At 39.7% G+C, this 22638-nt stretch overlaps 1 protein-coding gene across 2 annotated transcripts in view; it reads right to left on the bottom strand.

Annotated features, from left to right (window-relative positions):
- PDE4B (phosphodiesterase 4B) overlaps nucleotides 1-22638 on the bottom strand; it is a 481867-nt gene that overhangs the window by 116408 nt on the left and 342821 nt on the right. For both annotated transcript variants that reach the window (XM_060023415.1, XM_060023425.1), the window contains 2 exons: nucleotides 3010-3046; nucleotides 2807-2877 (listed from right to left, as the gene is read on the bottom strand). In XM_060023415.1, the coding sequence (XP_059879398.1) occupies nucleotides 2807-2877; nucleotides 3010-3046 (108 nt within the window). The remainder of the gene's footprint in view (nucleotides 1-2806; nucleotides 2878-3009; nucleotides 3047-22638) is intronic.

The raw sequence follows: 22638 nt of genomic DNA, 5'->3' as shown, positions 1-22638 counted from the left end.
CTGGTGTCTGGAGTGGGGAGGGAGGTGGTGGGCAATCTTGTGGGACTGAGCCCTTAACCTGTGGGATCTGATGTTATGTCAGATAGCATCAGGATTGAGTTAAACTGTGGGACACCCAGCTGGTGTCGGACATTTCCTTGCTGTTGTGAGGGGAAAACCTCCACGTATTTGGTGACCAGATGTGTCAGAAGTGAAGTGTTTTGTGTGACTAGTAAAGAAAACTCACTGGGAAGACAAACCCGGGAGGGAGGAACTGGGTTTTTCCCTACAGAGGAAGGAAAAAACCTGAGTTTTCCTACAAAAGAACACTGCAAAAGAACCAGGATACTATGTTTCAACACTGGCTCTGCTCATCCCGTCAGAAGTGAGCTGTTTTGCACTAGTCATTTAATCTCCCTGAGCTTTGCTTCCTTGTTCATAGTGTGGTGGCAACACGTGGGTCATAAACATCATTTACGGTGATGATAACTGTGATAAGGGATGTGAAAACTCCAAAGTATTACACTGTTTCTGGATTCAGCAAGAGAAGTGTAACTATCACTCATAATAACTCACATTTATTGAGCACCTACTACTATGAGCTAGATGCTGTTATAAATGCTTTACAAATAGTAACTCATTTCATCCTCAGAACAACCCTATCTTATAGATTGGGAAACTGAGCTCTGGAGAGGTGAAATAACTTGCCCAAGTCACATAATTTTCCGTTGGTAGAATTGAGTTATGAAGCCAATAAATAAGGCCCCAGAGGCCATATCCTGTAAAGAAAAAAAGATGGAAAAATGGAAAGGATCACTTCCAAAAAAATAATTTTCGAAACATTTGGTGGTCTTTCTCTAACAATGAGTAATTCAGAGATTTATATGCTTGATGAATACTTATGGAGCACACACTATGTGTCAGGCATTCTGCTAATTCTTAGAAAGTCAAGGAAAAGTAAATGTAAATTTCAAGTGTCCTTATGGGGACACACAGTCTAGTGGTCGTGGCAGAGATCCATACATGATTTGCAGAGTGCTCTGGGGCCACTGGGGGGCGCTCAACCAGGCTTGGCAGGGTCAGGGGAAGCATCCTGGTGAAGATAACACAAATGAGTGTTATAAAAGACAAGCAGGATTCAGTGAGGCAATCACTGGCAGGTGGAGAGAGACACTAGGAAACGAGAACAGTAAGTCCATAATTAGGATGGAGTAGAACATGCAGGGAACAACCAGGCCACAACTGTTAGAATGGGATTTAATGTGGCCAGAGACCTGGTCTGATTGTACACCTCTGTAGTCCCTGGCACTTCCCATCAGAATGTAAACCCTGAAACGGCAGAGAATTGTCTGTTTTGGTCACTATTACATCACCAGTGCCTGGTACAAGGTAGTGCCCAATACATATTTGTTAAGTACACACATATACGTGTGGATGAATGGTACACTAAATAAATACTTGTTGAGTGAATTATTTAACAATAAACAGGGAGCACCACTGCAAACGAGGCTGGGCAAGCCTCTAGCTTTCCTGTATACTGCATCTGATATAAACCCAATCAACTATCAATCAAAGTACCTCGAGCTGGATCACGCGGTGCCTTGGGGCCAAGCACACGCATTTAAACTTTATCGTAATGATCAGAGTGAACCACTGAAGTGCCTCAAGCTGGGGAGTGACATGGCCAAACAGCAAGCGAGAAAGAGGACTCTGGTGGCAGTTTGGAGAACAGTTTAGAGGAGGAGAGACCAACGATGGGAAAACTCCACGGGGCTATGCAGGACTCTCTCACAGGAAGCTCCGGGAAAAGGGATAGAACAGTGAACGGAAAAGTTAGCATTCAAAGCAGGGTTCACTCTCGCTTTTAACAACTCCACGCAATAAAAATTTGGATAAAAGCAAAGTAGAGGGTCAATGAATAATTTCACAAAGACTGGAGAGACAGGGTGTCCTATGGTGACACTAGCTGAGAAAAATCAGGAGATTTAGGATTTGGCCCTGGCGCATCTTTAGCCTATGGTGTGGTTGTTAGCAACTTGCTGGACTTCTGAGGGCCTGCTTTCTCCTTCTGTAAAACAAAGAGGCTGAGTCATTTCTCAAAGTTCTCCTCTGGCCCTACCATCCCAGGATCATTGATTCTATGACCTTCTGATCCCTGTGATGAGTTTTAAATTGCTGGATAGTGAACTGCATAGCACTTAGACCCACAGATTGAAATGATTTCGGAGGAGAAAATTACTGCAGTGTTATTAAGTTCAAACCTCTCATTTAACAGATGAGGACACCAATGTTCAGCCCTGTTAGTTGAAATGGCCAAGCTTATGTAGCTCGTTGAGGGCAGAAGAGAAGATAATCCCACTCTTATCATCAAATTACATGAACCTGTTTATATATTATCAAAAAACAGGTAACCTGGACCTGCACTTTTGGTACGTGTCATTTTAAGTTTGAATCCTCTGAACTCGTTAATAGTTTATTCCAAAAGAATTTTAATAGAATTTACGGTCTTTACTGATGAGTCTTCACACTTTCAAGTAGTAAATACAAAGGTACAAAAAAAAAAACCCATCTCATGTTTTCATCTGTTGAACTCCTGTCTACTAAGTGTTAAAGGCACAAAGACAATAAGATCTGGACTAATTTCTAACATCTTACCAGTTCTAAAATACTATGGTGATCCATCCTGCTTTAAATTTTATCATGTATCCTAACCTGGCTAGGAGGGCAAATGCCACGCATGAGTGTTGGGTTGTGGGTTTTTTTAGTGCTGTTCAGGGTTTCGCCTTTATGGAAAGGATTTATAACGCCACAAAAAGTGCATGCTTACTTGTTGGGTGTTCCGTGGAGGTTGGTCAGTACGGTGAAGTTGTTTCTCACACTTCGCAAGCTGGCAAGGACCTAGAAGTAAAATGTTTCCACTGTTAGGAATGGTTAGGAACAAAAGGAGAGGAATGGGCCGGTTTAGAGGCTACACTTAGAAACTACACCCAGAGACGGAGCGAGAAGGAGGCAGGCCAGCATGATACATACCTGGGCAAAAGGCGTTACAATCAAGTCATCGCCATGTCTGGTGAAAAGAGAGAAAAGAAACATTTTGTAAATGCATTTGAATTATAACTGTGTCATATAAGCTGTAATATGAAACTTCATCAGTGTTAGCAATACAAATGTTATACAAATTCTTCCACCTGGATATAAGGCAGGACTGATTTAGGTGCAGATGGGGATTTCAGGAACTTGAAAGAAAAAAACCCACCAGGTTCATGGCTCCTGGATGTACAGTGGCTATACATAAAAACACTTGCAAGTAAGCATAGATCTTCAGGGTGTTTTCCCATTAAATAGCAGACCCAGAGTACTGTAATTCAGAGCAATTTGTGGATTTTGGTGGCCAGAGCCAGGAACTTCAAAAGGAGGGCTGCTCACAGGCACACACAGAGTTGGAAAAAATGGCGTCACAGTCTGGATAAAGGTTAACTTTGGATTTCCTCGCTTTTGTTGATTTGAACCACAGCCTTCATGCCATTTAAACACAGATTTCTGTCTGGGAATCCCATTACTTTTTGTTTTTAAGACAACTTTTTTCTTAAAGTACCGAAGGAAAAGCTTTTAAGGGAGTGTAGTGTAGGGACTGAACCTACTATTATATCATTGTCTCTCACTTTGTCCCAAAGATCTGATTCAGCTGAACCTAGTGTTACATAAATCTGTACTTAGGAAGAGTCAAAAGTGTGTTTTCAGAAGTGCACTCTCTCTCTGACACATGCTTTGATACCTCTTCTTAAATCCGCATTCAGCAAGGTCTCCATTAAAACCGTTAGAAGACAGGCTGGCCTGAGCTGCAGACGCACAATCAGGCCAATTCGTATCGCAGTGTAAATCCTAACAGTCGCACAGAAGGTGGCGGACAGTGAGTTTCCTTCACTGTCTGATCATCTTCTCTGTCTTCATGATCACCACACGTATATGGCACCTTATTCGCTAACGACGGGACTGCGACCAATGGTTATTAAACACCTGCCCGGTACCAGGCATTAGGTGAGGCCTAGGGATCCAGGGTTGGATAACACCTACACCCTTGGGGGCCTCTTCTCCAGCATGGGCTTTTACTTTGGGGTATTATTTAATACAATATTTTCCTTTCTACCTTGGTCTTTAGCTAGAAGTCCCCCTTCAATTTCATTAAACTTCCTGTGCATCTGATTTGTACAGTGACTAAGTGACTATAAAAAGAACACTGACAAGAGTAAGTGTTCTTTGAGTGATTACCATCTGTCAGCCTCTGCATGAAATCTCATTTAATTCTTGTAACAAGAACTGGGGCAATGACTCTTATTCCCATTTTATAGGTAATATCAACGCTCAGAGCAGGTAAGCAACTGCTTAGCTAGCACACAGCTAATAAATGAAAGAACTAAGACAGATTCCAAAAATCTATGCTTTTAAACATTACGTTTCCTGTTTTATGACGACCCTGCATAGTTGATTGAATTATACAGAATTCATGATTCCCACAAATTAAAACAGAGGAGACAGAAAAATGTCCAAAACACGGCAGTAGATATTATAAATACAGAATGAGAAATACAAACAATTGATACTTAATGGGGTGCAAAGGAGATGTGATAATTACAGATTAGACATAGTAGAAAAGGCTTGATTGAATGAGTGGTATTCGAGATGAACCTGGAAGGGCAGGCTTTAAAAGGCACGGATGGTAGGTGCTACTAATGAGAACAATGCAAGAACCGAGGCATTGAAATGGGAAAGTCCTGAACATGGAGATGCTTGGTGGCTGTTTAGAGCCGAGCAGTGACAGACATTTGTAGGGGATAAGACTCAAAGGTCCCCCCACACCCAAGTTATGGACATTGTGGACAATGGTTGTGGAGCTGGTGCTCAACTCAGTAAAAGAAATGAGCCAGTGAAGGTTTCTAGTGAGAAAGGCAAACAGAAAAGTGCTTTAGAAAGTATTGGGTTGACCAAAAAGTTTATCTGGGTTTTTTTTTTTTCTTTTTGGCTGCGTTGAGTCTTTGCTGCTGCATGGGTTTTCTCTAGTTGCAGCGAGCGGGGGCTACTCTTTGTTGCAGTGTGCGGGCTTCTCATTGTGTGGCTTCTCTTGTTGCGGAGCACGGGCTCTAGGCACACAGGCTTCAGTAGTTGTGGCTTGCAGCCTCAGTAGTTGTGGCTCGCGGGCTCAGTAGTTGTGGCTCGAAGGCTCTAGAGTGCAGGCTCAGCAGTTGTGGCGCACGGGCTTAGTTGCTCCACGGCACATGGGATCTTCCCGGACCGGGGATGGAACCCGTGTCCCCTGCATTGGCAGGTGGATTCTTAACCACTGAGCCACCAGGGAAGTCCCAGGTTTTTCCATAACATATTACGGAAAAATCTGAACAAACTTTTGGGCCAACCCAATAAAATGCTATGGATACAAGAGATGGATGGAAGAGAGGACAGAGCCAGGAAGATGGGTTAGGGGGATATCGCCGTCATTCGGATGAGAAGACATCGGTGAGGCAGAGGAAGAAACAGGAAAAGACAAATGGAATAGACCCTGAACGTCTTGCCAAGGACTTGGCATTGAATTGGATAAGGGGTCATAAAGAAATACTATTTTCAGTTTTAAAAATGGGTATCTGGGAAAATAGTGAAGTTGTGAGTAGAAGTTAAAAAGTGAGGAGTTGGAAGAGACGTGTCACCTTCTCACATGTTGAGTTTTAAGGTATTCGTTGATATCCTGGTGGAAACAGCAAGTGGGAAGACTGAAATATGGGGGTTAGAGCTAGAGATTTAGGAGGTACCTACAACAGTGGGGCCCCTTAAAGCAATGGCAGGGGTGTATAGAGAGAGAGAGTCAAAGGGAGAACCTCAGGGCTCTTGTTAAGAGAGGAGTAGTTGTGATAAATGCAGGGTGGCGGGCTATTACAAGAACTGCCCCTTCCCAAGCTATTTTTTGGAGATGGGTGAAATATCTTTCTATTTGTTCAGATTTCTGCTGTGAAGTTCACATTGTTCAGAAGACATCAGGGTGAGCTAGGTATAAAATGACAGTGCTAGACTTAAGTAGGTCATCTATGGCTCCTGGATTTCTGGAGTCTACATGTCCAACAAAAGTTAGATAATACAAGCAAATCTCATACATATGTAGTACCTAAAGCTGATGTATTGTTGCATGAGTGGGGAGCTGCTAAAACTAAAAAGCTACTAATCATTAGTACAAACTAATGATTAAACACAGGTTAAAAGAAAAAACACATTAAGAGAGGGCTCGGTGTCAAAATGACTATTATCATGAAATTTTGAAGTTTAGGAGAGCAGAACACTCAGAGGCAAGAGACGAATTTTCAGATCCCCAGCACTGGGTCCCTTAAAGAATTGGAGCTGTAAAAGCTAACGCTGTATATCAGACAGTAGTTGCTAGAGAAATGATCAGGTAATTCATAGATAACTCATAGCACGTTGAAGAAACAAAAGAAAAAAGCTTCTATTTGAGTATAGCCAGATTATTTATAAAACCGTTCTCAATTTTTAAAATCATAATTTGGTACATTAATAATAAAATGCATGAATGTAACAAAACACTTGATTGGTTATGAAAACTGATGTACTTCTTAGTTGTCCAAACCACTAGAGCGGACAATACCTCTCAGGAACGAGGCCAGATATTCAGAACCGTGGCACGAGCACCATCTAGTGACAAAACTAGCACATTACAAGTTTGTAGGATAATTGGAGATAGAACTCTGTGGGTCTTAGAATTGAGTGTAGGTCTGCTCTCAACAATGAATGCTTTTCTAGGAAGCAAACATGCTGCTTCCTACTGCTACGCTCTGGGTTTTATTAATATTAACTTCCTCTGTTTCATGACTACACGTACTTTTCTTGTAATACTAATTTTCGTCTGCCTTAGAGAGAGACATATGCTATTGTAGTTAAGAGCACAGCTTTTGGAGCCAGTGTTGGTTTGTTTCTCAGTTGCACTATTACTAACTATGAGACATTAGGCAACCTCTCTATGGCTCACTTTCTTCACCTGTAAAATAGGGTGTTGTGAGAATTAAATAAGTTATTATATATGTACAACTCTTACAACAGTGCTAGGCACATGAAGGCACTTTCATTAGTTATAGTTATTCGTATTAGTAGTAGGTATCATTATTTCATTATAGTAGGTTTCATGTCTATCTTCCCAGCTGGTGAGAACTTCTTTAGGGTAGTCATTTCTGCCCCCATTACAATCAAGAGAACTAATATTTATATTGTACCTTACAGTTTACAAAGCATTTTCATGTCCTTTATTTCATGTGGTAAGAGTATGTTCTTGACCCTGGGGAATGGTGCAAGCACCTATCTTGTTGGTCAAGCCTGAAACCTTCTTTTCCCTCATCCCACAGTCAACCACCAACATATGCTGATCCTAACTTGCAAATATTTATTAATCGCCCACTGGATCTGTTCTAATGTAGATCCCCATCCTTTAAGATGCAGATTACCGAAGCAGCTTCCCATTTGGCTCTTGGAAACATCTTTAGGCTTGTCCACCCTCTAAAGTGTTTTGTTTTTGTTTTTTTTTTTCCGGTACGCGGGCCTCTCACAGCTGTGGCCTCTCCCGTTGCGGAGTACAGGCTCCGGACGCGCAGGCCCGGCAGCCATGGCTCACGGGCCCAGCCGCTCCGCAGCACGTGGGATCTTCCCGGACCGGGGCACGAACCCGTGTCCCCTGCATTGGCAGGCGGACTCTCAACCACTGCACCACCAGGGAAGCCCCCAAACTGTTCTTTAGACTGTAATCAGAGTTATCTTTCAAAAACATTCATCTGAATATGTATTTTCCTGTTTTAAAGCCTTTCGTAGCCCCCCACTGCTTGTCTGCTGCATAAATGCCAACTCCTCACATAGGCCCTTTGTGATGAGGGAACTGCTTACTTCTCTGGCTTCGTCTCTCACCACTTCCTCATGCTCTCATGTTCTCTGCCTGAGCCATATTGAGCTGTGGTCCCCCCAGATGTTCTTGACAACAAGAGAGTTAGTGAGCGCATAGCCCTTCCTCCTGCACACCTTTCTGCCTGGATAACTCCTTTAGCTTAGCTGTAACCCCTCGAAGCAGGCTGCTCGCCTTGCCTGGCCAGATCTCTCAAAGTCCAGGGCAACCCTTTCCATAGACATTGCCCTTTTCTGAAGGTATTACAACTGCCTATTGACTTACTAATCTTTTAGCTCCCCTGAAGATAAAGAAAGTGTCTCATTTGTTTGCAAAGTGCCTAAAGGTAAGTAAATTTTTGTTAAAAGAAAGGATGTATATAATCTTCATAACAGCTGGAAAGGCAGGCAGAGCAGAGATTCGTATCATTCTTTTTATTTTTCATCATTATTTAGAGTCTGTTTATGTACTGGATAACCATATGGTTTAATCATCTAGACTCCCTGGATTTAAGCCGTGATTCCCCATTTACTGGGCAGATTATTTAACCTCTCTGTACTTCAGTGTCCTCATCTTTAAGACAAGAAAATTACAGTACCAACTACCTTGGGGTTATAGGGATTAAATGAGTTAAAATATGTAAAGGACTTTAAATAGTATATAGGAAATGCTTAATAAACGTGTGCTTTTATTTACAGGTAATTTAGACACTACAAAAAATACTCAATGTCTTAAAGCCATGGTGCTAGTAAGTACGATGGCTGTAACTCAAGTCTTAGACACCACATTGTACTTTTTTGGTAGTCCATCAATAAACAGGTCTTAAATTTAAGTGCGCTCTTATTTCTGCTTTTCCTCTTGGTTCTCAGATCTCATTTCCCTTGACTGCTCTCTCTAGAGACTACTTACATCTCATACAAATGATGGCTTTAAAAAGTTCCTTGTCTGTGTAAGACTACAAATGGGATGACCAAATGAAGGAAACATGGCTCTTGCTTCCCTGTGGCTTTACTGGTAGGTAATTAAAACTTGGTTCTGTCCAGGGTGGTTCCCGCCACAGCTTGGGGTAATCTAACTGGCCTCACCAGTTTCCGGTACTTTATGTTCCTATTGGGAAATCTATACCTTGGTATACAAAGACATTACGCTAAAGATGACTACGACACAGGAAGAAGCCAATAAATTATTGCCACATCTAGGAAAGCATGTGAAATTTCCTTTTGGGATCCAATGGTGATCTTGTTTTCTTTACCAGAAAGCATTCTTTACTAGAACGAAACAGAAACCAATAAATTATTGCCACATCTAGGAGAGCATGTGAAATTTCCTTTTGGGATCCAATGGTGATTTTTTTTTTTTTTTTTTTTTGCGGTATGTGGGCCTCTTACTGTTGTGGCCTCTCCCATTGCAGAGCACAGGCTCCGGACGCGCAGGCTCAGCGGCCATGGCTCACGGGCCCAGCCGCTCTGCGGCATGTGGGATCTTCCCAGACCGGGGCATGAACCCGTGTCCCCTGCATCGGCAGGCGGACTCTCAACCACTGTGCCACCAGGGAAGCCCCAATGGTGATCTTGTTTTCTTTACTAGAAAGCATTATTTCAGTCTCTCTTTTGTTGCTGTATGCTAAAGCCACTTTTAATGTTCCATTTACTTTTTAACTCAATATCTTTTTCACTCATTCTCCCTGCCTATATGTTTCCTCCTGAAAGAGCTGAGATGAGAAGTTTTAAAAAGCTAGTTTTGTCTCTACTGTTAAGATTTAATGCTGAGGAATTATGCAAAGTTTTCTACCTCGTGTGTAAATTCGTGACTGTTCTGTTCTGGAGAGAGGGGCTCCTGAGCGGGGAACATGCTGCAGCCCCCATCTAGCAGCCTTCACGTCAAGACTCGAAATCTATAATTGTCCTTCTTTTTCTTGGCTTTATGGGTAGAAGGCAGGAGAAGCAGTAAGAGGTTCAGGGGCTGCTGCTCCTCTATTTCAAATCACTGAAGAGTAATAATCGGGTGAAATAGCTTTGAGAGCATTACTTCAGGTTAGCTCAAAATACCTGTGTAAAACTGGATTTTCCAACATGGTCCTGAAAAAACGAAATTTCAGAAGAATCTGGATATTCAAGTTCTACTTCTTGTTGTGTTGAGAAATATAAATTCCTAAACTGACAAACACATGAAAGTTTTACTGGCATGCTGAAATATTTGCAAAACAAAATTCTGGGCTATTTTTATTCACTCAAAGCTTTTAATATATCTTGTTATTAGTATCTTTGATAGGATGAGATCATGTTTACAACTGTGTTTTCTTGGGAAGGACCATTCTTTATTACGAAAGTGTGCCCTTATTATATTTTTAAGTTCTGGTTTGGTTTCTTTTTAATATCTTTATCAGAGTATAATTGCTTTACAGTACTGTGTTGGTTTCTGCTGTATAACATAGTGAATCAGCTATACATATACATACATCCCCATATCCCCTCCCTCTTGCATCTCCCTCCCACCCTCCCTATCCCACCCCTCTAGGTGGTCATAAAGCACTGAGCTGATCTTCCTGTGCTATGCGGCTGCTTCGCAGTAGCTATCTATTTTACATTTGGTAGTATATATAAGTCCATGCCACTCTCTCACTTCGTCCCAGCTTACCCTTCCCCCTCCCCGTGTCCTCAAGTCCATTCTCTACATCTGCATCTTTATTCCTGTCCTGCCCTAGGTTCTTCAGAACTATATATATATATTTATTTATTTATTTATTTATTTATTTATTTTTTGGATTCCATATATATGTGTTAGCATACAGTACTTTTTTTTCTCTTTCTGACTTACTTCACTCTGTATGACAGACTCTAGGTCCATGCACCTCACTACAAATAACTCAATTTTGTTTCTTTTTATGGCTGAATAATATTCCATTATATATATGTGCCACATCTTCTTTACCTATTCATGGGTCGATGGACAGTTAGGTTGCTTCCATGTCCTGGCGATTGGAGATAGTGATGCAATGAACATTGTGGTACATGACTCTTTTTGAATTATATATTTTTCAGAGTATATGCCCAGTAGTGGGATTGCTGGGTCATATGGTAGTTCTATTTTTAGTTTTTTAAGGAACCTCCATACTGTTCTCCACAGTGGCTGTACCAATTTACATTCCCACCATAAGAGCAACAGGGTTCCCTTTTCTCCACACCCTCTCCAGCAATTATTGTTTGTGGATTTTTTGATGATGGCCATTCTGACTGGTGTGAGGTGATACCTCATTGTAGTTTTGATTTGCATTTCTCTAATGATTAGTGATGTTGAGCATCCTTTCATGTGTGTATTGGCAATCTGTATATCTTCTTTGGAAAAATGTCTATTTAGGTGTCCTGCCTATTTTTGGATTGGGTTGTTTGTTTTTTTAATATTGAGCTGCATAAGCTGCTTGTAAACTTTGGAGATTAATTTTTGGTCCGCTGCTTTGTTTGCAAATGCTTTCTCCCATTCTGAGGGTTGTCTTTTAGTCTTGTTTATGGTTTCCTTTGCTGTGCAAAAGCTTTAAAGTTTCATTAGGTCCCATTTTTTTATTTTTGTTTTTATTTCCATTTCTCTAGGAGGAGGGACAAAAAGGATCTTGCTGTAATTTTTGTCATAGAGTGTTCTTCCCATGTTTTCCTCTAAGAGTTTCATACTGTCTGGCCTTAGTCTGGTCTTTAATCTATTTTGAGTTTATTTTTGTGTGTGGTGTTAGGGAGTGTTCTAATTTCATTCTTTTACATGTAGCTGTCCAGTTTTCCCAGCACCACTTATTGAAGAGACTGTCTATTCTTCATTGTATATTCTTGCCTCCTTTATCAAAAATAAGGTGACCATATGTGCATGGGTTTATCTCTGGGCTTTCTATCCTGTTCCATTGATCTATATTTCTGTTTTTGTGCCAGTACCACACTATCTTGATTACTGTAGCTTTGTAGTATAGTCTGAAGTCAGGGAGCCTGATTCCTCCAGCTCCGTTTTTCTTTCTCAAGATTGCTTTGGCTATTTGGGGTCTTTTGTGTTTCCATACAAATTGTGAAATTTTTTGTTCTAGTTCTGTGAAAATTGTCAGTGGTAGTTTGATAGGGATTGCATTGAATCTGTAGATTGCTTTGTGTAGTATAGTCATTTTCACAATGTTGATTTCTCCAATCCAAGAACAGGGTATATCTCTCCATCTGTTTGTATCATCTTTAATTTCTTTCATCAGTGTCTTAGAGTTTTCTGCATACAGGTCTTTTGTCTCCTTAGGTAGGTTTATTCCTAGGTATTTTATTAATTTCTCTTTCAGATTTCTCTTTCAGATTTAATTTCTCTTAATTTCTCTTTAATTTCTTTAATTTCTCTTTCAGATTTCTCATCATTAGTGTATAGGAATGCAAGAGATTTCTGTGCACTAATTTTGCACCCTGCTACTTTAACAAATTCATTAATTAGCTCTAGTAGTTTTCTGGTGGCATCTTTAGGATTATCTATGTGTAGTGTCATGTCATCTGCAAACAGTGACAATTTTACTTCTTCTTTTCCAATTTGGATTCCTTTTATTTCTTTTTCTTCTCTGATGGCTGTGGCTAAAACTTCCAAAACTATGTTGAATAATAGTGGTGAGAGTGGACAACCTTGTCTTGTTCCTGATCTTAGAGAAAATGGTTTCAGTTTTCACCATTGAGAATGGTGTTGGCTGTGGGTTTGTCATATATGGCCTTTATTATGTTGAGGTAAGTTCCCCCTATGCCTACTTTCCGGAGGGTTTTTTATCATAAATGGGTGTTGAATTTTGTCAAAAGCTTTTTCTGCATCTACTGAGATGATCATATGGTTTTTATTCTTCAGTTTGTTAATGTGGTATATCACATTGATTGATTTGCATATACTGAAGAATCCTTGCATTCCTCGGATAAAACCCATTTGATCATGGTGTATGATCCTTTTAATGTGCTGTTGGATTCTGTTTGCTAGTATCTTGTTGAGGGTTTTTGCATCTATGTTCATTAGTGATATTGGCCTGTAATTTATTTTGTGCGTGTGTGACATGTTTTTCTGGTTTTGGTATAAGGGTGATGGTGGCCTTGTAGAATGAGTTTGGGAGTGTTTCTCCCTCTGCTATATTTTGGAAGAGTTTGAGAAGGATAGGTGTTAGCTCTTCTCTTAATGTTTGATAGAATTCACCTGTGAAACCACATATTCCTGGGCTTTTGTTTGTTGGAAGATTTTTAATCACAGTTTCAATTTCAGTGCTTGTGATAGGTCTGTTTATATTTTCTATTTCTTCCTGATTCAGTCTCAGAAGGTTGTGTTTTTCTAAGAATTGGTCCATTTCTTCCAGGATGTACATTTTATTGGCATATAGTTGCTTGTAGTAATCACTCACGATCTTTCATATTTCTGCAGTGTCAGTTGTTACTTCTTTTGCATTCCTAATTCTGTTGATTTGAGTCTTCTCCCTTTTTTTCCTGATGAGTCTGGATAATGGTTTATCAATTTTGTTTATCTTCTCAAAGAAGCAGCTTTTAGTTTTATTGATCTTTGCTATTGTTTCCTTCATTTCTTTTTCATTTATTTCTGATCTGATCTTTATGATTTCTTTCCTTCTGCTAACTTTGGGGGGGGGGGTTTGTTCTTTTTTCTCTAATTGCTTTTTTTTTTCTTTTGAATTTTATTTTATTTATTTTTTTATACAACATGTTCTTATTAGTCATCCACTTTATACACATCAGTGTAAGCATGTCAATCCCAATTTCCCAATTCATCCCACCATCACCACCCCCACCCGCCGCTGCTCTCCCCCCTTGTCCATACGTTTGTTCTCTACATCTGTGTCTCAATTTCTGCCCCGAAAACGAGATCATCTGTACCATTTTTCTAGATTCCACATATATGCTTTAATATGTGATATTTGTTTTTCTCTTTGAGACTTACTTCACTCTGTATGACAGTCTCTAGATTCATCCACATCTCTACAAATGACCCAATTTTGTTCCTTTTTGGCTGATTAATATTCCATTGTATATATGTACCACATCTTCCTTATCCATTCATCTGTCAATGGGCATTTAGGTTGCTTCCATGACCTGGCTATTGTAAATAGTGCTGCAATGAACATTGGGGTGCATGTGTCTTTTTGATTTATGGTTTTCTCTGGATATATGCCCAGTCGTGGGATTGTTGGGTAATATGGCAATTCTATTTATAGTTTTTGAAGGAACCTCCATACTGTTCTCCATAGTGGCTGTATCAGTTTACATTCCCACCAACAATGCAAGAGGGTTCCCTTTTCTCCACACCCTCTCCAGCATTTGTTATTTGTAGATTTTCTGATGATGCCCATTCTAACTGGTGTGAGGTGATACGTCATTATAGTATTGATTTGCATTTCTGTAATTGCTAGTGATGTTGAGCAGCTTTTCATGTGCTTCCTGGGATCTGTATGTCCTCTTTGGAGAAATGTCTATTTAGGTATTCTGCCCGTTTTTTGATTGGGTTGTTTGTTGTTTTGATATTGAGCTGCATGAGCTGTTTATATATTTCAGAGATTAATCCTTCGTCTGTTGATTCGTCTGCAAATATTTTTCACATTCTGAGGGTTGTCTTTTTGTTTTGTTTCCTTTGCTTTGCAAAAGCTTTTAAGTTTTACTAGGTCCCATTTGTTTATTTTTGTTTTTATTTCCATTACTCTAGGAGGTGGATCAAAAAAGATCTTGCTGTGGTTTATGTCAAGGAGTGTTCTTCCTATGTTTTCCTCTAAGAATTTTATAGTTTCTGGTCTTACATTTAGGTCTCTAATACACTTTGAGTTTATTTTTGTGTATGGTGTTAGGGAGTGTTCTAATTTCATTCATTTCCATGTAGCTCTCCAGTTTTCCCAGCACCACTTATTGAAGAGACTGTCTTTTCTCCATTGTATATCCTTGCCTCCTTTGTCATAGATTAGTTGACCATAGATGCATGGGGGTTTATCTCTGGGCTTTCTATCCTGTTCCATTGATCTGTGTTTCTGTTTTTGTGTCAGTACCATATTGTCTTCATTACTGTAGTTTTGTAGTATAGTCTGAAATCAGGGAGGCTGATTCCTCCAGCTCTGTTTTTTTCCCTCAAGACTGCTTTGGCTATTTGGGGTCTTCTTTGTCTCCATACAAATTTTAAGATTTTTTGTTCTAGTTCTGTAAAAAATGCCACTGGTAGTTTAGTAGGGATTGCATTGAATCTGTAGATTGCTTTGGGTAGTATAGTCTTTTTCACAGTATTGATTCTTCCAATCCAAGAACATGGTATATCTCTCCATCTGTTGGTATCATCTTTAATTTCTTTCAACAGTGTCTTATAGTTTTCTGCATAAAGCTCTTTTGTCTCTCTAGGTAGGTTTATTCCTAGGTATTTTTTTTTCTTTTTGTTGCAATGGTAAATGGGAGTACTTCCTTAATTTCTCTTTCAGATTTTTCATCATTAGTGTATAGGAATGCAAGAGATTTCTGTTCATTAATTTTGTATCCTGCTAGTATACCAAATTCATTGATTAGCTCTAGTAGTTTTCTGGTGGCATCTTTAGGATTCTCTATGTATAGTATCACGTCAGCTCCAAACAGTGACAGTTTTACATTTTCTTTTCCAATTTGTATTCCTTTTATTTCTTCTTCTTCTGTGATTGCCGTGGCTAGGACTTCCAAAAGTATGTTGAATAATAGTGACGAGAGTGGACATCCTTGCCTTGTTCCTGATCTTAGAGGAAATGTTTTCAGTTTTTCACCATGGAGAATGATGTTTGCTGTGGGTTTGTCATATATGGCCTTTATTATGTTGAGGTAGGTTCTCTCTATGCCCACTTTCTCGAGAGCTTTTATGATAAATGGGTGTTGAATTTTGTCAAAAGCTTTTTCTGCATCTATTGAGATGATCATATGGTTGTTATTCTTCAATTTGTTAATATAGTGTATCAGATTGATTGATTTGTGTATATTGAAGAATCCCTGCATGCCTGGGATAAACCCACTTGATCATGGTGTATGATCCTTTTAATGTGTTGTGGGATTCTGTTTGCTAGTCTTATGCTGAGGATTTTTGCATCTATATTCATCGGTGATATTGGTGTGTAATTTTCTTTTTTTGTAGTATCTTTGTCTGTTTTTGGTATGAGTGTGATGGTGGCCTTATAGAATGAGTTTGGGAGTGTTCCTTCCTCTGCAATTTTTTGGAAGAGTTTGAGAAGGATGGGTGTTAGCTCTTCTCTAAATTTTTGATAGAATTCACCTGTAAAGCCATCTGGTCCTGGACTTTGTTTATTGGAAGATTTTTAATCACAGTTTCAATTTACTTACTTGTGATAGGTCTGTTCATATTTTCTATTTCTTCCTGCTTCACTCTTGGAAGGTTATACCTCTCCAAGAATTTGTCCATTGCTTCCAGGTTGTCCATTTTATTGGCATAGTGTTGCTCGTAGTAATCTCTTCGGATGCTTTGTATTTCTGCAGTGTCTGTTGTAACATCTCCTTTTTCATGACTAATTTTATTGATTTGAGTCCTCTCCCTCTTTTTCTTGATGAGTCTGGGTAATGGTGTATCAATTTTGTTTCTCTTCTCAAAGAACCAGCTTTTGGTTTTGTAGAATCTTTGCTATTTTCCCCTTGTTTCTGCTTCATTTATTTATTCTCTGATCTTTATGATTTCTTTCCTTCTACTAACTTTGGGTTTTGTTTGTTCTTCTTTCTCCAGATCCTTTAGGTGTAAGGACAGATTGTTTATTTGAAATTTTTCTTGTTTCTTGAGGTAGGCCTGCATAGCTATAAACTTCCCTCTTATAACTGCGTTTGCTGCATCCCACAGGTTTTGGATCATCGTGTTTTCATTATCATTTGTCTCTAGGTATATTTTGATTTCCCCTTTGATTTTTTCAGTGATCTCTTGGTTATTTAGTAATGTATTGTTTAACCTCCATATGCTTGTGTTTCTTATGTTTTTTCCTCTGTAATTCATTTCTAATCTCATAGCATTGTGGTCAGAAAAGATGCTTGATATGATTTCAATTTTCTTAAATTTACTGAGGCTTGATTTGTCACCCAAGATATGATCTATCCTGGAGAGTGTTCCGTGCGCACTTGAGAGAAAGTGTAATCTGCTGTTTTTGGATGGAATGTCCTATAAATATCAATTAAATCTATCTGGTCTACTGTGTCATTTAAAGCTTCTGTTTCCTTATTAATTTTCTGTTTGCATGATCCGTCCATTGTGTAACTGAGGTGTTAAAGTCCCCCACTATTATTGTGTTACTGTCGGTTTCCTCCTTTACAGCTGTTAGCAGTTGCCTTATGTATTGAGGTGCTCCTATGTTGGGTGCATATATATTTATAATTGTTATATCTTCTTCTTGGGTTGATCCCTTGATCATTATGTAGTCTCCTTCATTGTCTCTTGTAACATTCTTTATTTTAAAGTCTATTTTATCTAAGATGAGTATTGTTACTCCAGCTTTCCTTTGATTTCCATTTGCATTGAATATCTTTTTCCATCCCCTCACTTTCAGTCTGTATGTGTTGCTCGGTCTAAAGTGGTTCTCTTGTAGACAGCATATATATGAGTCTTGTTTTTGTATCCATTCAGCAAGCTGGTGTCTTTTGGTTGGAGCATTTAATCCATTCATGTTTAAGGTAATTATTTATATGTATGTTCCTATGACCATTTTTGTAATTGTTTTGGGTTTGGTTTTGTAGGTCCTTTTCTTCTCTTGTGTTTCCCACTTAGAGAAGTTCCTTTAGCATTTGTTGTAGAGCTGGTTTGGTGGTGCTGAATTCTCTTAGCTTTTGCTTGTTTGTCAATCTTTTGATTTCTCTAGCGAATCTGAATGAGATCCTTGCCGGGTAGAGTAATCTTGGTTGTAGGTTCTTCCCTTTCATTACTTTAAATATGTCATGCCACTCCCTTCTGGCTTGTAGAGTTTCTGCTTAGAAATCAGCTGTTAACCTTATGGGAGTTCCCTTGTATATTATTTGTCATTTTTCCCTTGCTGCTTTCAATAATTTTTCTTCGTCTTTAATTTTTGCCAACTTGATTACTATGTGTCTCGGCATGTTTCTTCCTGGGTTTATTCTTATGGGATTTTCTGCACTTCCCGTACATGGGTGGCTATTTCCTTTCCCATGTTAGGGAAATTTTCGACTATAATCTCTCAAATATTTCCTCAGGTCCTTTCTCACTCTCTTCTCATTATGGACCCCTATAATGTGAATGTTGTTGCATTTAATGTTGTCCCAGAGGCCTCTTAGGCTGTCTTCATTTCTTTTCATTCTGTTTTCTTTATTCTGTTCTGCAGCCATGAATTCCACCATTCTGTCTTGCAGGTCACGTATCCGTTCTTCTGCCTCAGTTATTCTGCTCTTGATTCCTTCTAGTGTATTTTTCATTTCAATTATTGTAGTGTTTATCTCTGTTTGTTCGTTATTTAATTCTTCTAGATGTTTGTTAAACATTTCTTGCATCTTCTTGATCTTTGCCTCCATTCATTTTCCGAGGTCCTGGATCATCTTCACCATCTTTATTCTGAATTCTTTTTCTGGAAGGTTCCCTGTCTTCACTTCATTAGTTGTTTTTCTGGGGTTTTATCTTGTTTCCTCATCTGGTACATAGCCCTCTGCCTTTTCATCTTGTCTATCTTTCTGTGAATGTGGTTTTTGTTCCACAGGCTGCAGCATTGTAGTTCTTCTTGCTTCTTCTGTCTGCCCTCCCGTGGATGAGGCTATCTAAGAGGCTTGTGCAAGTTTCCTGATGGGAGGGACTGGTGGTGGGTAGAGCTGGCTGTTGCTTTGGTGGGCAGAGCTCAGTAAAACTTTAATCCGCCTGTCTGCTGATGGGTGGGGTTGGGTTCCCTCCCTGTTGGTTGTTTGGCCTGATGTGACCCAACACTGGAGCCTATCCAGGCTCTTTGGTGGGGCTCAAGGCAGACTCTGGGAGGGCTTACACCAAGTAGTACTTCCCAGAACTTCTGTTGCCAGTGTCCTTGTCCTCACGGTGAGACACAGCCACCCCCTGCCTCTGCAGGAGACTCTCCAACACTAGCATGTAGGTCTGGTTCAGTCTCCTATGGGGTCACTGCTTCTTCCCCTGGGTCCTGGTGTGCACACTACTTTGTGTGTGCCCTCCAAGAGTGGAGTCTCTGTTTCCCCTAGTCCTGTCAAAGTCCTGCAATCAAATCCCGCTAGCCTTCAAAGTCTGATTCTCTAGGAATTCCTCCTCCCGTTGCTGGACCCCCAGATTGGGAAGCCTGACATGGGGCTCAGAACCTTCACTCTAGTGGGTGGACTTCTGTCGTATGTGTTCTCCAGTTTGTGAGTCACTCACCCAGCAGTTACAGAATTTGATTTTATTGCGATTGCACCCCTCTTACCATCTCATGTGGCTTCTCCTTTGTATTTGGATGTGGGGTATCTTTTCTGGTGAGTTCCAGTGTCTTTCTGTTGATGATTGTTCAGCATTTAGTTGTGATTGTGGTGTTCCTGCAAGAGGGAGTGAGAGCATGTGCTTCTACTCTGCCATCTTGAACAAATCTCCTTTCTAATTGCTTTAGGTGTAAGGTTAGGTTGTTTATTTGAGTTGTTTCTTGTTTCTTAAGGTAGGATTGTATTGCCATAAACTTCTCTCTTAGAACTGCTTTTGCTGCATCCCATAGGTTTTGGGCCATCATGTTTTCATTGTCATTTGTTTCTAGGGATTTTTTGATTTCCTCTTTGATTTCTTCAGTGATCTCTTGGTTATTTAGTAGCATATTGTTTAGCCTCCATGTGTTTGTATTTTTTACAGTTTTTTTCCCTGTAATTGATATCTAGTCTTATAGCATTGTTGTCAGAAAAGATACTTGATACAATTTCAATTTTCTTAAATTTATCAAGGCTTGATTTGTGACCCAAGATATGGTCTATCCTGGAGAATATTTCATGCACAGTTGAGAAGAAAGTGTATTCTGTTGTTTTTGGATGGAATGTCCTATAAATATCAATTAAGTCCATCTTGTTTAATGTCTCATTTAAAGCTTGTGTTTCCTTATTTATTTTCATTTTGGATGATCTGTCCATTGGTGAAAGTGGGGTGTTAAAGTCCCTTACTATTATTGTGTTACTGTCGATTTCCCGTTTTATGGCTGTTAGCATTTGCCTAATGTAATGGGGTGCTCCTATGTTGGGTGAAAAAATATTTACAATTGTTACATTTTCTTCTTGGATTGATCCTTTGATCATTATGTAGTGTCCTTCTTTGTCTCTTATAACATTCTTTATTTTAAAGTCTATTTTGTCTGATATGAGAGTTACTACTTCAGCTTTCTTTTGATTCCCATTTGCATGGAATATCTTTTTCCATCCCCTCACTTTCACTCTGTATGTGTCCCTAGGTCTGAAGTGGGAGTCTTGTAGACAGCATATTTATGGATCTTGTTTCTGTATCCATTCAGCCAGTCTATGTCTTTTGGTTGGAGCATTTAATCCATTTACATTTAAGGTAATTATCAATATGTATGTTTCTATTACCATTTTCTTAATTATTTTAGGTTTGTTATTGTAGGTCTTTTCCTTCTCTTTTGTTTCCTGCCTAGAGAAGTTCCTTTAGCATTTGTTGTAAAGCTCTTTTTGTGGTGCTGAATTCTCTTAGCTTTTGCTTGTCTGTAAAGGTTTTAATTTCTCTGTTGAATCTGAATGAGATCCTTGCTGGGTAGAGTAATCTTGGTTGTAGGTTTTTCCCTTTCATCAATTTATATATGTCCTGCCACTTCCTTCTGGCTTGCAGAGTTTCTGCTGAAAGATCAGCTGTTAACCTTATGGGAGTTCCCTTGTATGTTATTTGTCATTTTTCCCTTGCTGCTTTTAATATTCTTTTCCTTGTATTTAATTTTTGATAGTTTGATTACTATGTGTCTTGGCATGTTTCTCCTTGGATTTATCCTGTATGGGACTCTCTGTGCTTCCTGCACTTGATTGACTATTTCCTTTCCCATATTAGGGAAGTTTTCAACAATAATCTCTTCCAATATTTTCTCAGTCCCTTTCTTTTTCTCTTCTTCTTATGGGACTCCTATAATTCGAATGTTGGCACATTTAAAGTTGTCCCAGAGGTCTCTGAGACTGTCCTCATTCTTTTCATTCTTTTTTCTTTATTCTGCTCTGCGGTAGTTATTTCCACTATTTTATCTTCCAGGTCACTTATCCGTTTTTCTGCCTCAGTTTTTCTGATATTGATTCCTTCTAGAGAATTTTTAATTTCATTTATTGTGTTGCTCATCATTGTTTGTTTGCTCTTTAGTTCTTCTAGGTCCTTGTTAAACGTTTCTTGTATTTCCTCCAATCTATTTTCAAGATTTTGGATCATCTTTACTCTCATTACTCTGAATTCTTTTTCAGGTAGACTGCCTATTTCCTCTTCATTTGTTTGGTCTGGTGGGTTTTTACCTTGCTCCTTCATCTGCTGTGTATTTCTGTGTCTTCTCATTTTGCTTAACTTACTGTGTCTGGGGTCTCCTTTTCACAGGCTGCAAGTTCGTAGTTCCCCTTGTTTTTGGTGTCTGCCCCCAGTGGTTAAGGTTGTTTCAGTGGGTTGTGTAGGCTTCCTGGTGGAGGAGACTAGTGCCTGTGATCAGAGGATGAGGCTTGATCTTATCTTTCTGCTGTGCAGGACCACGTCTGGTGGCGTGTTTTGGTGTGTTTGTGCCCCTTTTATGATTTTAGGTAGCCTCTCTGATAATGGGTGGGGTTGTGTTCCTGTCTTGCTAGTTGTTTGGTATGGGGTGTCCAGCACTGGAGCTTGCTGTTTTATGAGTTGTGATGCATCTTAGCATTGAGACGGCGGACCCTACGAGAGCTTTCGCCAATTGATGTTATGTGGGGCCTGGAGGTCTCTGGTGGTCCAATGTCCAGGTCTCTGGTCCAATGTCCCAGAGAACCCAGACCCTTTTGGGAAGTGTGAGGTCTTCTGCCAGCCTTCAGTAGGTGTTCTGTAGGAGTTGTTCCACATGTAGATGTATTTTTGATGTATTTGTGGGGAGGAAGGTGATCTCCACTTCCTACTCCTCCACCATCTTGAAGGTACTCGCTCTTTTTTTTTTTAAGGGAGAATGATACTAGTTAACTTACATATATAATCCTTACTTGCCTAAATCTAAAGTTGGCAACTCTATGTAGGTTCTAAAGTTAGGGGAGAATTTTTCCTGGTTGGTAAAATTGAAAAGAGGGTAACCATTAGTATTAGGGACCTGAACGCAGAGTCGTTCAGAACTAGATGTCTGTTTCTACAGCTATAGACTGAGTTGGACTGTGGTCTTGAAAGTCTCTTCATGTTCAAAATTTCTATAACCTTTTTGTCCTAAGTAAGGAATCACTGGAGTTTAACCTGAAATTTGGTTAGAACCTGCTGGGAAGCCTCTGCGTGACGCTGAGATGCATCAGGCTGTTTGTCAGGAGTCTGGGGGGTGGGAGGAGGCATTAGCTGTCTTCCAAAGCTAGTCTTTCACCAGTGAAGCACTATGTGAATGAAGCTCTAATTACTTCAGCTCAACACATCTCCTATGCTCTCCCTCAGGGGAGTCTAGAAGGCTGTTAGTTTTGGTGGAAGAGAGAATTCCAGGGATGTTCACTGTCAAAGGCCCCGTCCAAACCTTGGTCAGAAACTTCCTTGGTTCTACATGATCTACAGCAAAGAGGTTACCTCTACTCCACTCATGTTTTCTACCTGATAGGAGAGGTTCTACTTTGCAGTTTGAA

This window comes from Delphinus delphis, chromosome 1 (genome assembly GCF_949987515.2).
Source record: "Delphinus delphis chromosome 1, mDelDel1.2, whole genome shotgun sequence".
Lineage (NCBI taxonomy): Eukaryota > Metazoa > Chordata > Mammalia > Artiodactyla > Delphinidae > Delphinus > Delphinus delphis.
This window is presented reverse-complemented; position numbering and strand designations above follow the sequence as displayed.